Raw genomic sequence first — 14,213 nt, forward strand, 5'->3', positions numbered from 1 at the left:
ATATGACTTTGATGTCTGGCTTCTTGTTGGTCTCCCAAGCACCAGGAGAAATTTCTTAGTCCAGAGCCAGTAGTAACCCTTAAGTCTCACTGGGTATGACCCAAAAACTTTAAATAAATGATAAGGAAAAAAATAAAATTTAGTAATCATATAAGGAATCTATATGGATATGTTTTCTAAAGCTAACGGAGTAAAGTTTCCTGAGTTAAGAAATCACATAGGAGCCTGAAACTTCAAAGTGTTCTGTCATCATGAGGAGAAATGCATTTAATGCCAGTGAACAAATGCTTTGTAATGTGATATTTGCCTGACAACACAGATATCACATTATATCTATCAAAGATATAGAAATTGGAGAAACCAGTTGGCGCCGGAGCCTGTGCAAGGCGGTGGCTGAGGCAGCCTCGGCGGTGCACTCTGAGGAAAGGCCAGCAAGCAGGGAGACGCCGTCACGTCGTCATGGCAAGGGCGACCCCAACAAGCCGAGGGCCAAGACGTCCTCGTATGCCGTCTTCGTGCAGACGTGCGGGGAGGAGCACAAGAAGAAGCACCCCGACTGGACGGTCAACTTCGCCGAGTTCTCCAAAAAGTGCTCGGAGAGACAGAAGGCCACGTCAGCCAAGGAGAAGGCCAAGTTTGAAGACACGGCCAAGGGGGTCAAGGCCCGCTCTGACAGGGCGATGAAGAATTACGTGCCGTGCAAAGTGGACAAGAAGGGCAAGAAGAAAGACCCCAAGGCGCCGGAAAGGCCCCCGTCTGCGTTCCTCCTCTTTTGCTCCGAGTATCGCCCCGATTAAAGAGCGAGCACCCGGGCCTGTTGACACGGCCAAGAAGCTGGGGGACACGTGGTCGGAAGAGCCCGCCAAGGAGAAGCAGCCGCACCAACAGAAAGCCGCGAAGCTCAAGGACAAGTACGAGAAGGCTATTGCCGCCTACCGCGCCACGGGCAAAAGTGCAGTGGGAAAGAAGGGTCCCGGCAGACCAACAGGCTCAAAGAAGAAGAATGAGCCGGAAGATGAGGAAGAGGATGAGGAGGAAGAACAGGAAGAGGAAGGAGAAGAGGAAGAGGAAGAATAAATGGCTACCCCGTATGGAGGGTGCGTGTGTGCTCAGGCAGTTGTTTTGTTAAGAATGAATTCAAGGGCAGCTCAATATTAGCTTCAGTATAAAAAACTGTACAGATTTTTGTATCACTGATAAAGTTCTTTGTAGAAAAAGTACTTTTTAAAAAAAAATGCAGGTTGTAGCTTTTTGAGGGCTAGAATTTAGTTAGGTTTTAAAGCTGCTGATGTTGAATGTTTCTAAATATTTAATGGTTTCTTTAATGTTTTGACTTGTGTCTGAATAGTAACACAGCAAATTTGTAGGAATTAGTATGATAGTAAATATTGGGTTTTTTAGAATGTTGTATTTTGTGTTTTTTAAAAGTATTGTAATAAAATTATGTATATTAAAAAGATATAGAAATAATATGATATTGCTGATTTAAAAAAACTCATTCTGAATAATATCCCCAATTTTATTCTTCTAAGTGAAAAGAGAGCTTTAAAATTTCTTCTAAACTTAAAGCATTGCCATTGTTTCATCTGAAATAACCCATATACCACAATGATATTTCTCAGAAAGGCCTTGTTGAATAACTTAAAGAGGCTGATTACAAATAGCCTATAGATTCCTGGGGGATTATCCAAAATTGTAAAATTCTAATAAACTAAGCATTCTGTTCTAAGTTATATTCAGTCATATTATAAGCATTAAATAATAATAACAAGTATAAATATCCAAATGGGGTAGCTCATACTGTATTTTCATTATCAACATTGTTCTTAGTGATTTAATGAAGGGAGTATTATTGACAAGACATTTGATACTAACTAAAATTATATTCAAAATATAATGTCATCCTTTTTTCCATAAGGACAAGAGTTAATAAAGAGAAATATAAATGGATTTTATATATGCAGTTTATCATCAAGAAAAGCTTTTTATGTAAGCAAAAATGCACATGGATTTCTGCAACCAATTGAGATACCAATCACTTTGGAATAGCTACTCTTTGTGAACAATAGCTGAATGTATCATTTATTGAACTTCCAAGAAATATATCTCAGGAGAATGATTAAGACTCACATTACTGAATTAAACTTCCTTATTATTTTTAAAAACATGGCAACATAAATTCTACCAAACAAACTACTGTTCATATTTTAATGATATATGTTATATAGCACATATAAAAACACATTTTTAGTGACTTCATTTACAAAGAATAATTCAGTCAACCAAAGTTACATATGCAGCCTTTGTCAAAACTAGCTATTTAAACCTCCCTGAAGATGGGGAGGTTTAAATATGTTGAAGAGTGTGGTTAACTTTACAAAATCCACTTATCTTGGGCTATGTAGCTGTAACTGCAAAATGGAACTGGAGAAATGACCTTCCCTTAAAGGCAACAATGTTTTTAATTTAAGGTAAGGAAATCAACAGCAATACGATTTATAAAAATGCATATTGACTTCAAATGGGTTGATGCCCTCAAGTCAAACTTACTTGAACTGAATGAAAAAGCTTTCTTTCTTCTCTGGGGAAAAAACTGGGAAGCAAAACCTACTTCCTCTCTGTTCCCAAACAGCCTCACAACTTTTAATGTCTAAAAGAGGGACTAGCCAAGATATAGTAGGAATATGCGTTTCTAAAACAGACCTCAAACACACAAATTCATACTTGTAGTCTGTCTGAATTAATGGCTTCTCTCATTATATAAATTGTTTAGTTCAAATTTCTCGTATTAGCTTAAATTACATGCTAGATTGCACCATACCGCTCTCAATTTTCACATTGATTATTAAGTGTTCATTTGTTACTACTAGAAGGTTTATACATATATATATATACATATATATATATTCCAACTCAACGCTACTCACTTTTCAAACTCAAAGTACTTCTGAATTCAGAAATATTAAGAGAAATATTAGGAAAACTTTCACTACTAGTATGAATGCTATATTTTGACATTCAGCTTCAAAAATATTTGAATACCACAGGAAAGTCATAAAGTTGAACAGGAAATAGGTCTAATTTGTTTTTAAGTGAAAATAAATTAGTAATTAGTTTAAAAGGACAAATAAAAATGCATGAATGGAATATTTGAATAAGAAAATTAAACTGAATGACTTTAAGGGGCATTTTGGTGCTCAGGGTCCTGCAGTGCCAGGGATAACTGTGACACCGTGGTGGTACCTGGGGACATCAGAATCACTCCAAGGAAGCATTCGAGTATCTATAGGGTGCACTTCACTATGCTCAGGGAACCATGTAGCACTGGGAACTGAATCACTGTTCTATCTGCTGGCCACTTTTTTTTTTTTATAATTTATTTCTTTATTCAATCACTGTGGGAAAAGTTACAGAGCTTTCGGGTTTAGGTCTCAGTCATGTAAATATCAAACACATTTCCCCTTACCAATACTTATTTTTAACCGCGAACCCCAATAGAACCCCACCTCCCACCCCTCCCAATTCCTGTGAGGCAGATGAGTTCTAGTTAATATTCTATCTACTTTGACTAGATACATTGTTTCGATAGAAGATGCACAATTATTGTTTAGAGTTTACGACCACCCCCCCCCCCCCAATCAGACATGCTGAAACAGCGTTGTGAAATGATTTGCTTTCTACAGCTGGGTTTAAGAATAAAATGATGTCGCGCGGCCGCAATAGCGGCCACGCGGTTTTGGATTTCTGCTATTTTACTTATTAACCCTGGAAGAATTTCTATTAAAAGTTAGATAGTTAAGAGATTGGTTTCTGTGCTCTGGAGTCATGGCCATGCCGGAGAGCCGCTCGTGGGGGACAGCTGGCGACCTCGGTCGGGCGTGAAGGACGGCCCAGAACGCCCCCCCTTCCCATGAGGTCCCTGCCGTCCCCACCCCCGGCTCAAACCTGCTGTCCACAAGGCTCCCATGCGGCTGCCATCTTTCTTTCCAGAGAGGATTGGGCGAATGGAGCAACACCCTTTCCCCTCCGGGCAGGCATGCTGATGCGGTTTAACACATAGTCCATTTGCTTTTCTGCTCCATGCGGGTGGCTTTCTGTGCTAAGTCCTTGTGCTTCCGGGACTGTGGCCGTGCCGGAGAGCCGCTCGTGGGGGGCAGCTGGTGACCTCGGTCGGGCGTGAAGGATGGCCCAGAACGCCCCCCTTCCCATGAGGTCCCTGCCGTCCCCACCCCCGGCTCAAACCTGCTGTCCACAAGGCTCCCATGCGGCTGCCATCTTTCTTTCCAGAGAGGATTGGGCGAATGGAGCAACACCCTTTCCCCTCCGGGCAGGCATGCTGATGCGGTTTAACACATAGTCCATTTGCTTTTCTGCTCCATGCGGGTGGTTTTCTGTGCTAAGTCCTTGTGCTTCCGGGACTGTGGCCGTGCCGGAGAGCCGCTCGTGGGGGGCAGCTGGTGACCTCGGTCGGGCGTGAAGGACGGCCCAGAACGCCCCCCTTCCCATGAGGTCCCTGCCGCCCCCACCCCTGGCTCAAACCTGCTGTCCACAAGGCTCCCGTGCGGCTGCCATCTTTCTTTCCAGAGAGTCTGCTGGCCACTTTAAAGGGGTTTTTAAATCTCTAGTACTAATGACTGTTACTTTAAAATTACACAATCTTCTAAAAACCTTTAAAAACTCAAAATCTCTTTATATGTTGAATTTCAGAATCAAAAGAAAAACAAATCTCTTCAAAAATATACAGCAAGGTTTTTACAAAGATAAAACTGATCTGTTTTTCAATGCACTTACTGCTGAAGTGTATATACATATATATATATATTTATATATATATATACATTTTTGAGAAAAAAAAGCTACTAACAGTATCCCGCCAACGGGTAGAGTCTGGCATGCTCCCCATGGCGTATTTGATATGCCAAAAACAGTAATGATAACGGGTCTCATTCCCCTGACCCTGAAAGAGACTCCAATCATTGGGAAAGATGAGTAAAGAGAGGCTGCTAAAATCTCAGGGCTGGGAGGAATAGAGACATAACTGTTGCCCGCTCAAGTAAATCTACAAACAATGGATGATAGTGGTGACAGTGATACAGTGATATACATTTTTAAAATATTTTAACACAATGATTTCCAAAATGATTTTCTTGAATTCTCATGAATTTAGTTATTTCAAGCATTTTCTACCTATGCGTATGTTTTTACTTACTACTAATGGGTAAAAAATAATTCCAAATGCTCATGATAGTTTGACATTAATTAATATGATTTAGTGTAAATAAATATTCCTCTTGATCTGATTTGCTTGTCTATGTTTAATGTATAGTGTAGGTCTCATGCAACAGTGTTCATAAGCAAGAAGAACCCAGAAGGCATTGTGGAGTTATCTTTCCTTTCTCACACTTAATTTTTACACAGGAAACTGATTTTTATATGTATTGTTACATCATAACCCTAACTATATAATGACAAAGTCAGGGAAAATATCAGGGCATTTTTCTTCTTAAATAGTTTTGCCTTTTAAACAACACATATCTAGTGAGTGATTAAAATAAAAAATGGCAGAACAGAGTCCAATTTAAGTTTACTTACATAATAATTAGTCACAAGCAATAACTATGGAATTTAGAGAAAGTAGTATTATTCCACAGTTTGAAAAGTTCAGTTAACTGATAACTGAGGCAGCAAAAAATAGATAAACAAAAAATAAACAGAAATCCAATAAATAAGCAAGTGTCAATGTAGTACTAGATATCCTAAATATGTGTATAGAGCAACAGTTATGGAACATAGATGCTTGAATTGGGTTATTATAAGATATATTATCATGCAGCAGAAGTGGGTTATTATGAGATATACTGATAAATATTTAAGGCAACTAGTTGGGGATGACATAAAACATTAATTACATTACAAGGCAAGAAATAAATAACTATACACTTCAATTTTAATGTAGTTCTCATAGTGTGATAAGAAATAATTTTTATGATAACAAAACAATATTGAAAGAAATGACATTTTATTTCCATTTACAAATTTGGAAGTTCAGAGGAATACTTAATGGTGCTCAAGGGCTACGCCTGGATCTGTGCTCAGGGATCAATGCTGTCAATACTAAAAGGACCATATACTGAGCCAAGGATTGAACCAGAGTTGGCTACATGCAAAGCAAGCACCTTCACCCCTGAATTATTTCTCAGGTCCTAGAAATAATGTTTAACTTTAATTTCGTTAATTTTTAAACTTTGTTTTACTCACTATGATTCACAGTACCATCAGTGGAAGGGTTTGTGCACACAATAAATCAACACCACCACAGTGTCCATTTCCTCTATCATTGTCTAAGCATCCCATCCTTCCCCTTCAACCCTGTCTCCCCATCATAGAAAACCCAGTAGTTCAGAAGCTTTTATACTTGGTATAATTCCTTTTGTGATGTGAATGGTTCTGCCTATGTTTTCCTCAATAGAATTATGGATTCAGGTCTGATAAAGAGGTCTTTAATTCATGTTGCATTGACTTCTGCACATGGCATATAAAAAGCGTCTCAGTTTATTTTTTAAACTGCAGCCAACCAGTTTTCCTAACACTTATTGAAGAAGCTTTCTTAGCTCTATTTCATACTCTTAGTTCTTTTATCAAAGACTTGCAGCCCTTATTCATCTTCAGATTTGTGTCTGGGATCTCAATTCTGTCCCACTGCTCAGAGCTTCTATATAAGAAAACCCTAAAGACTATAAAAAACAAACTCCTAGAAACAAAAAAAAATCTGTATAGTAGTGTGGAAAGATTAAAAACAACACATCAAAAACCTATGGCATTCCTTTATGCAAGCAATCAGAAGAGAAAGACATTTAAAAATATATATTTTTCACAATTGCAGTTCCCCCAAATTAAATTTCTAGCAATCATTCTAAGACTTATAAAGAAAAAATTCGAAGACTTATAAAGAAAATTATGTGACTACTGAAAAAACAAAATTAAACAAAATGATATAGAAACATATTTTCTATTCATAATAGGGCATTTGCCTTGCATGCTGCCAGCCCGGCCGAGCTGGGTTCAATTCCTCTGCCCCTCTCAGAGAGCCCAGCAAGCTACTGAGAGTATCTTGCCACGCGCCAAACTTGGCAAGCTACCCGTGACGTACTCAATATGCCAAACACAGTAACAACAAGTCTCATAATGGAGACATTACTGGGCCCGCTCAAGGACAGTGTTTTTGTTTGGATTGGAAAATTGATATTAAATTAACAATAAACCGGGTGTGACATCCAGGGCAGCATGCCCAAAGACCAGAGCCAGGGAACCTGAGGACTCCATTTCTTGGCCTAGGGGACCTCTGAGCACCTAGGCCAAACAGGACCCCACAAATCTTAGGAGTGCGCCAGAAGTGAACTGAACTCCGAGCCCTGCATAGGAACCGAAGCAGCAGTGGTGGGCATGGGCTGGGCATCTGGGTTGGTGATAGCAGTTATTTTTCCCTTTCCCAGCGCTTTGGACTCACAGCCTCTGTTACCTAATTCTGAAGAGGACAGCCTGGCTATACCTAACACATTAGGCCAATAATCCACTAGCCTATGCCAATCAAAATACTCCCCAAACTCACCAAATTAACTGTGAAAACAAGAATCTGAACAAGCCGAATGTAAAAGAACACATCCCCTGAAGCTGCAGTAGAGGTCTCACATAAGGAACAGAGGAGCACCAAAGAGATAGTATTTTTTTTCTTTTTGGGTCACACGGCAAAGCACAGGGGTTACTCCTGGTTCATGCACTCAGGAACTAATCCTAGTGGTGCTCAGGGGACCATATGGGATGCTAGGAATTGAACCCGGGTCGACTGCATGCAAGGCAAACATCCTACCCGCTGTGCTATTGCTCCAGCTCCAGAGATAGAATCCTCCCTTGCAGCTAGAGAGGAGTCACTGGTAGTAAACTGAAGGGACCCACCTCCATACTACCACAGAAACTTGAAGAAACAGCACACATCCTCACCACGAGGATTCGATTCCTCTGCCCCTCTCACAGAGCCTGGCAAGCTACTGAGAGTATCGCGCAGCACAGCAAAGCCTGGCAAGCTACCTGTGATGTATTCTATATGCCAAACACAGAGGAGTAGATGAAGAACAACGAGTGGGTCAGAGAGGAAATCAAGAAAGAGATCAAAAGTTTCCTGGAAACAAATGAGAATGAAGACATGAGCTACCGAAACTTGTGGGACACAGCTAAAGCAATGTTAAGGAGAAAATTTATAGCACTGAAAGAATATTTCAGAAAGGAAGAAAGGGCCTACATAAATAACTTGACATCACAGTTTAAGATCTTAGAAAATGACCAACAAAAGGAGCCCAAACCAAGCAAAAGGAAAGAAATAATAAAACTTAGAGCAGAAATTAACCAACATGGAAACCCTAAAACCAATCTGAAAGATCAATGAAATCAAAAGCTGGTTCTTTGAGAAAATAAACAAGGTTGATAAATCACTAGCAAGACTCACAAAGAAAGAGAGGGAGAACCCTGATAAACTGAATTAGAAAGAAAGAGGAGGGGCATCACAACAGAAAATAAAGAAATTCAAAAATCATCAAAGATTACTGTGAAAACCTTTATGCCAAGAAACAAGAGAACCTAGAAGAAATGCATAAATTCCTGGATTCCTATAACCTCACAAGGCTGAGCCACGAAGGTTTGGCATACCTGAAAAGACCCATCACTATCAAGAAAATTGAAACAGTAATCAAAAGTTTTCCAAAATCAAAAGCTCGGGACCTGATGGATTCACGAGCAAACTCTTCCAAACATTTAAAGAGAACCTATTGCCCATTCCTTTAAGGCATTTTCAGAAAGTTGAAGAAACAGAAACACTCCCTAACCGTTTCTATGAGGCACATATCACCCTAATACCAAAAGTAAACAAAGACACTACGAAAAAAAGGAAAATTGCAGGCTGATATTACTATTAAACACAGATGTAAAGATTCTCAACAAAATATTAGCAAATAGAATCCAATATCCAATGACTCATCAAAAAGATCATATACCATGATCAAGTGGGATTTATCTAGGGATGTAAGGATGGTTTAACACTTGCAAGTCAAGCAACATAATCCATTATATCAATCAAAGAAAATATAGAATTTATATGATCATATCAATAAACACAGAGAAAGCATTTGACAAGATCCAGCACCAACTTATGATGAAAACTCTCAGCAAAATTGGAATGAAGGAAATTTCCTCAATATAGTCAAAGCTATCTACCACAAGCCCACAGCAAGCGTTATCTTCAATGGGGAAAAACTAAGAGCCTTCCCTCTATGATCAGGGACAAGAAAAGTATGACCACTCTTGTCAATTCTATTCAATATAATACTGGACATACAGGCTGGAGCGATAGCACAGCGGGTAGGGCTTTTGCCTTGCATACGGCCAACACAGCCGACCCGAGTTCGATTCCTCTACCCCTCTCGGAGAGCCTGGCAAGCTACTGAGAGTATCGCGCTGCATGGCAAAGCCTGGCAAGCTACCCGTGATGTATTCGATATGCCAAACACAGTAACAATTCTCACAATGTTACTGGGCCCGCTTGAGTAAATTGATGAACAATGGGAGGATAGTGACAGTGATAGTGACTGGACATATGTGCCATAGCATTTAGGCAAGAAAAATATAATTAAGGGCATCCAGATACTAAAGGAAGAAATCAAGCTTTCACTTTTGAAGATGACATGATACTGTACTTTGAGAACCCTAAAGGCTTTACCAAAGTTCCTAGAAGATTAAACTTATCAATACACAAAAGTTATTGATAGGAAAAAAACTTCATAACATGCCTTAGAAAATCAAGTACTGAATCAACTTAACTAAGGTGATAGAGGACCTGCACAAAGAAAACTAGAAAATGCTACTTCAAGAATGGAAAGAAGACACTAGGAAAAGGAAACACATCCTCTGCTCATGTATTAACATTGTCAAAATGGCAATACTCCCCAAAGCATTATATAGATTCAGTGTAAGGATGCCCATGGAATTCTTCAAAGAAATTGATCAAGCACTCCTGAAATTCATATGGAACTACAAGTCTCCACGAATAGCTAAAGCAATTCTTGGGGGGAAAAATATTGGAGGCATCACCTACCCCAATCTTAAACTGTGCTACAAAGCATCAATAATTAAAATAGCATGATATTCAGAAAAAAAAGATTTGCAGGTGAATGGAACAGGGTTGAATATCCTTACACACACCTTTAAACACCCTTAAATATATGATCATCTAATCTTTTATAAGGGAAGAAAGAAATATAAAGTGGAGCAAAGGAAGAATTTTTAACAAATGGTGTTGGCAAAACTGGACAGTTAAGTGCAAAAAAAAAAAATGGGCCCATACCTCTACCTAACACCAGGCACAAAAAATGGACCCATACCTCTACCTAACACCAGGCACAAAAGTTATATCAAAATGTATTAATACAAAAATGTATTAAGACCTCATCATCAGACCAGAATACATAAGGTACATTGAAGAAAAGGTTAGTAAAATCCTTAATGACATTGAAGCTAAAGTTATCTTCAAATATGAAACATCACTGACCAAGCAACTGGACACAGGGATAAAAAAAAATGGGACTATCTTAAACTAAGAAGTTTCCGCACCGCAAAATAAACAGTAAACAGAATACAAAGACAGTTTACAGAATGGGAAAGTATATTCACCAAATACCCTTATAATAATGGGTTAATATCAAGGATATACAAGACACTGGTTGAACTCTACATGAAGAAAACATCCACCACAGAAAATGGGAAGAAAAAATGAACAGAAACTTTCTCTAAGAGAAAATCCAAATGACCAAAAGACACATAAAAAGATGCTCTTCATCACTTATCATCAGGGAGATGCAGTCAAAACAACAGTGAGATATAATCTCACACCACAGAGACTGGCACACATCCCAAAAAACAAAAGTAACCAGTGTTGGCATGGATGTGGTGAGAAGGGAACTCTCCTTCACTGCTAATGGGAATGCCGATAGGTCCAACCTTTTTGTAAAACAATATGGACATTTCTCAAAAAAACTAAAAATTGAACTCTGATTTTTCCCAGCAATTCCACTTCTGGGAATATACTCCAGAGATGCAAATGTATACAATAGAAATGATATTTGCACTTGTATGTTGATTGCTCCACTATTTACAATAGCCAGAATCTGGAAAAAAGCTGAGTGCTCGAGAACGGAGGACTGGTTAAAGAAACTTTGGTACACCTACACAATGGAATACTATGCAGCTGTTAGAAAAGATGAAATCGTGAAATTTGCATATAAGTGGATTGACATGGAGAACATCATGCTAAGTGAAATGAGTCAGAGAGAGAGATAGACATAGAACGACTGCACTCTTTTGTGAAATATAAAGTAACAGAATGGGAGACTAACACTAAAGCATAATAGAAATAAGGGCCAGGAGGGTCATTCCACACCTTGGAGGCCAGCCTTATATGCTGGGAGAGAAGACAGCTGGGATAGAGAAGAGAACACTAAGTAAATGATGGTTGGGAGATGTGTGCTGAAAATAGACTATAGACCAAACATGATGGCCTCTTAGTACCTGTATTGAAAACCATAACACCCAAAAAGGGAAAGAGAGAGAGAGTAGGAGGAAATGTGCCTGCCACAGAGGCATGGGAGGATGGGTTGGGGTTAGCGGGAGGGACGTGGGAACATTGGTGCTAGACAATGGGGACTGGTGGAGGGATAGGTACTATATCACTGTATGACTGAAATATCACCACTAAAGTTTATAAGTCTGTAACTGTATATTGTGGTGATTTATTAAAGAAACAAAGGAAAAAAATTGACAATAAACCCAAAGCACTATATGGATTAAATGCCATCCTATAAAAACACCCATGATATTCTTTAATTACATAGACTATATGCTTTTGAACTTATTGGAGTAAGAATTCCTGACCCTTTATTCCCTGCAGTAACCAAAGCGGTACTAAGAAAAATGATAGGATACTTTTTTTCTAACGTGGAATTATATTATAAAGCAATAGAAATCTTGAAATAACATTTAAATAAGGTAGATATTTCATTATTTAGATGCATTACTACATCAACAAATATGATTAGTCATCATATACATATGCCTAACTACAGAGTTCCAACATAAATGTGGCAAAAACTTAGAAACTTCACAGACAAAAATTGAACATCTAGGTGTTTAAATACTCATTTCTCAGTAAATGATTCAAAATTTTTTTGGAAATATATAAAAACAGTGCTAAATTAAGTGAAAAATTGCAATATGCTGGTGCTGAATTGATAACACTGGTTTTAAGATGCTTCCTTTAAACATGTCTGGCCTGGGTTCAATTCCCATCAACCCGTATGTTTCTGGATCCCCACAAGAAGAAATTCCTGCACACGTTGGCAGGAGTAACTCCTGAGCAGTGCTCTATGTGGCCCAAACCAAAATAAAACAACAAAAAAAGTGATAACCACTTCTTAAATATCTCTTTCATTTCTGCTCCTCTCAAGAGTCCAGAATGTATTTATGATATAAATAATATAATTGCATCATTATATTAGGCAGACTAATTGGTATGTTACGATCATAATGCACCTTTTGTTATTAAAAAGTCACAAAAATTGACTAAAATTCCTTAAAAAAAGTCTTCAAAGTAAAATTGTTAATAAGAAATATAATTTACCTTACCTGGAACTTCATTGTATTCATAAAAATGTAATTAAGGCAGTTAAAGATGAGGCTTCCTTTGAGGGATACTCCGTCATCAGTTTTAGAGGTGCTTGAAATATATCTATTATCTTAAGAGGAGCCACAAACTTGCTCAGAATCACATGACTTGAAAAAAATATGGAAGCTATCAGGAGGAGGGAAGTGACTGCTTCCATTTAAACAACATACAACCGTTTTGAAAAAAGACAATAGATCAAAAGTTATCTTTGTATAACACTTAAAATCTCCAAACTATTATTTCATTCTTGTAATTTCTCTGCATAATAACCTTTAAGAGTAACAAGACATTTCAGCATTACTTAGAAAAAGAAAGCTATATATCAACTTCTTAGAAATTACAAAAATTCAGATCAAAAAGTTACACATAATCACATGCCTATTTAAAATCCCTTATCTTTTTCACTTTGGTTAAGCAGGCAATTTGTGCTGACAATATCTTAAGTTCTTACATTCATCCACATATAGTATCTTTTTACTTTCTGAATCAGGACTTCTAGACAATTCCAGCATAAATGTTATTGCTCCTTTGACTCTTCTGGTATGTGGAACAATTCCTTTAGACTGCCTAGTTTTTGAGAACTTAGTCATTTCAAGGAGTAGTGATGTGGTAGTTTTCAGAACTCCATCATCTGTAGATGACTTTATGTGTTTCAGACTGTCTCCCTTTGATCTACACAGTCACTGTAAATTCTTGAACACTTCTTCACTATCTGGCTCTACAATATGTTCCAAGTTCATCCTGTATATATTCTCCTCCCAATGTGGCATATGGCACCTTTTATTGATGATGGCTATTAACAAACATATATAATAATAAGTCATATTTATAACTATTACTATAACACTATTCTACTTCCCCTTAGTTAGTCTATTTACATATGCATATGCTCATTATGTTTCAATGCCCATTTAAATATATGTACCTGTATTAATGAAAGCATGTCTCTGATTGATTTTAATATCACAGGGTTCATTCTATAGGTCTACTTTATCTTTTTCAATTTGTTTTTTATTTTTAAATTTTTAAATGAATTATCATGAGATACAAAACAGACTTACATACTTTCATGCTTATGTTTCAGTCATACAATGATAGAGTACCGATCCCTCCACCAGTCATCATTGTCTGGCACCAGTGTTCCTAGTGTCCCTCCCGCCAGCCCCATCCCATCCTCCCATGCCTCTGTGGCAGGCACATTTCCTCTTACACTCTTTCTTTCTCTTTTTGGGTATTATGCTTTGCAATACAGACAGTAAGTGGCCATCATCATTCACTATTGACTAAATAGTCAATAGTCTATTTTCAGCACAAATCTCCCATCCTGAGCGAACCCTTCAACCATGATTTACTTAATGATTTTCTCTGTCTCAGCTGCCTTTTGTCCCAGCATGTGAGGCTGGCCTCCGAGCCGTGGAGAGATCCTCCTGGCCCTGATCTCTACTATGTT

The 14,213-nt window shown here is 38.2% G+C and overlaps 1 protein-coding gene across 1 annotated transcript in view; it reads left to right on the forward strand.

Annotated features, from left to right (window-relative positions):
* The window catches only part of LOC130019933 (high mobility group protein B2-like), a 76,635-nt gene extending 75,558 nt beyond the window's left edge, over positions 1-1,077 (forward strand). Inside the window, 3 exon segments of the mRNA XM_056110541.1 lie at positions 320-789; positions 792-815; positions 818-1,077. Of these exon segments, the coding sequence (XP_055966516.1) occupies positions 320-789; positions 792-815; positions 818-1,077 (754 nt within the window).
* Positions 1,078-14,213: the final 13,136 nt, after the last annotated feature.

This window comes from Sorex fumeus, unplaced genomic scaffold, assembly GCF_029834395.1.
Source record: "Sorex fumeus unplaced genomic scaffold, SorFum_2.1 ptg000010l, whole genome shotgun sequence".
NCBI lineage: Eukaryota > Metazoa > Chordata > Mammalia > Eulipotyphla > Soricidae > Sorex > Sorex fumeus.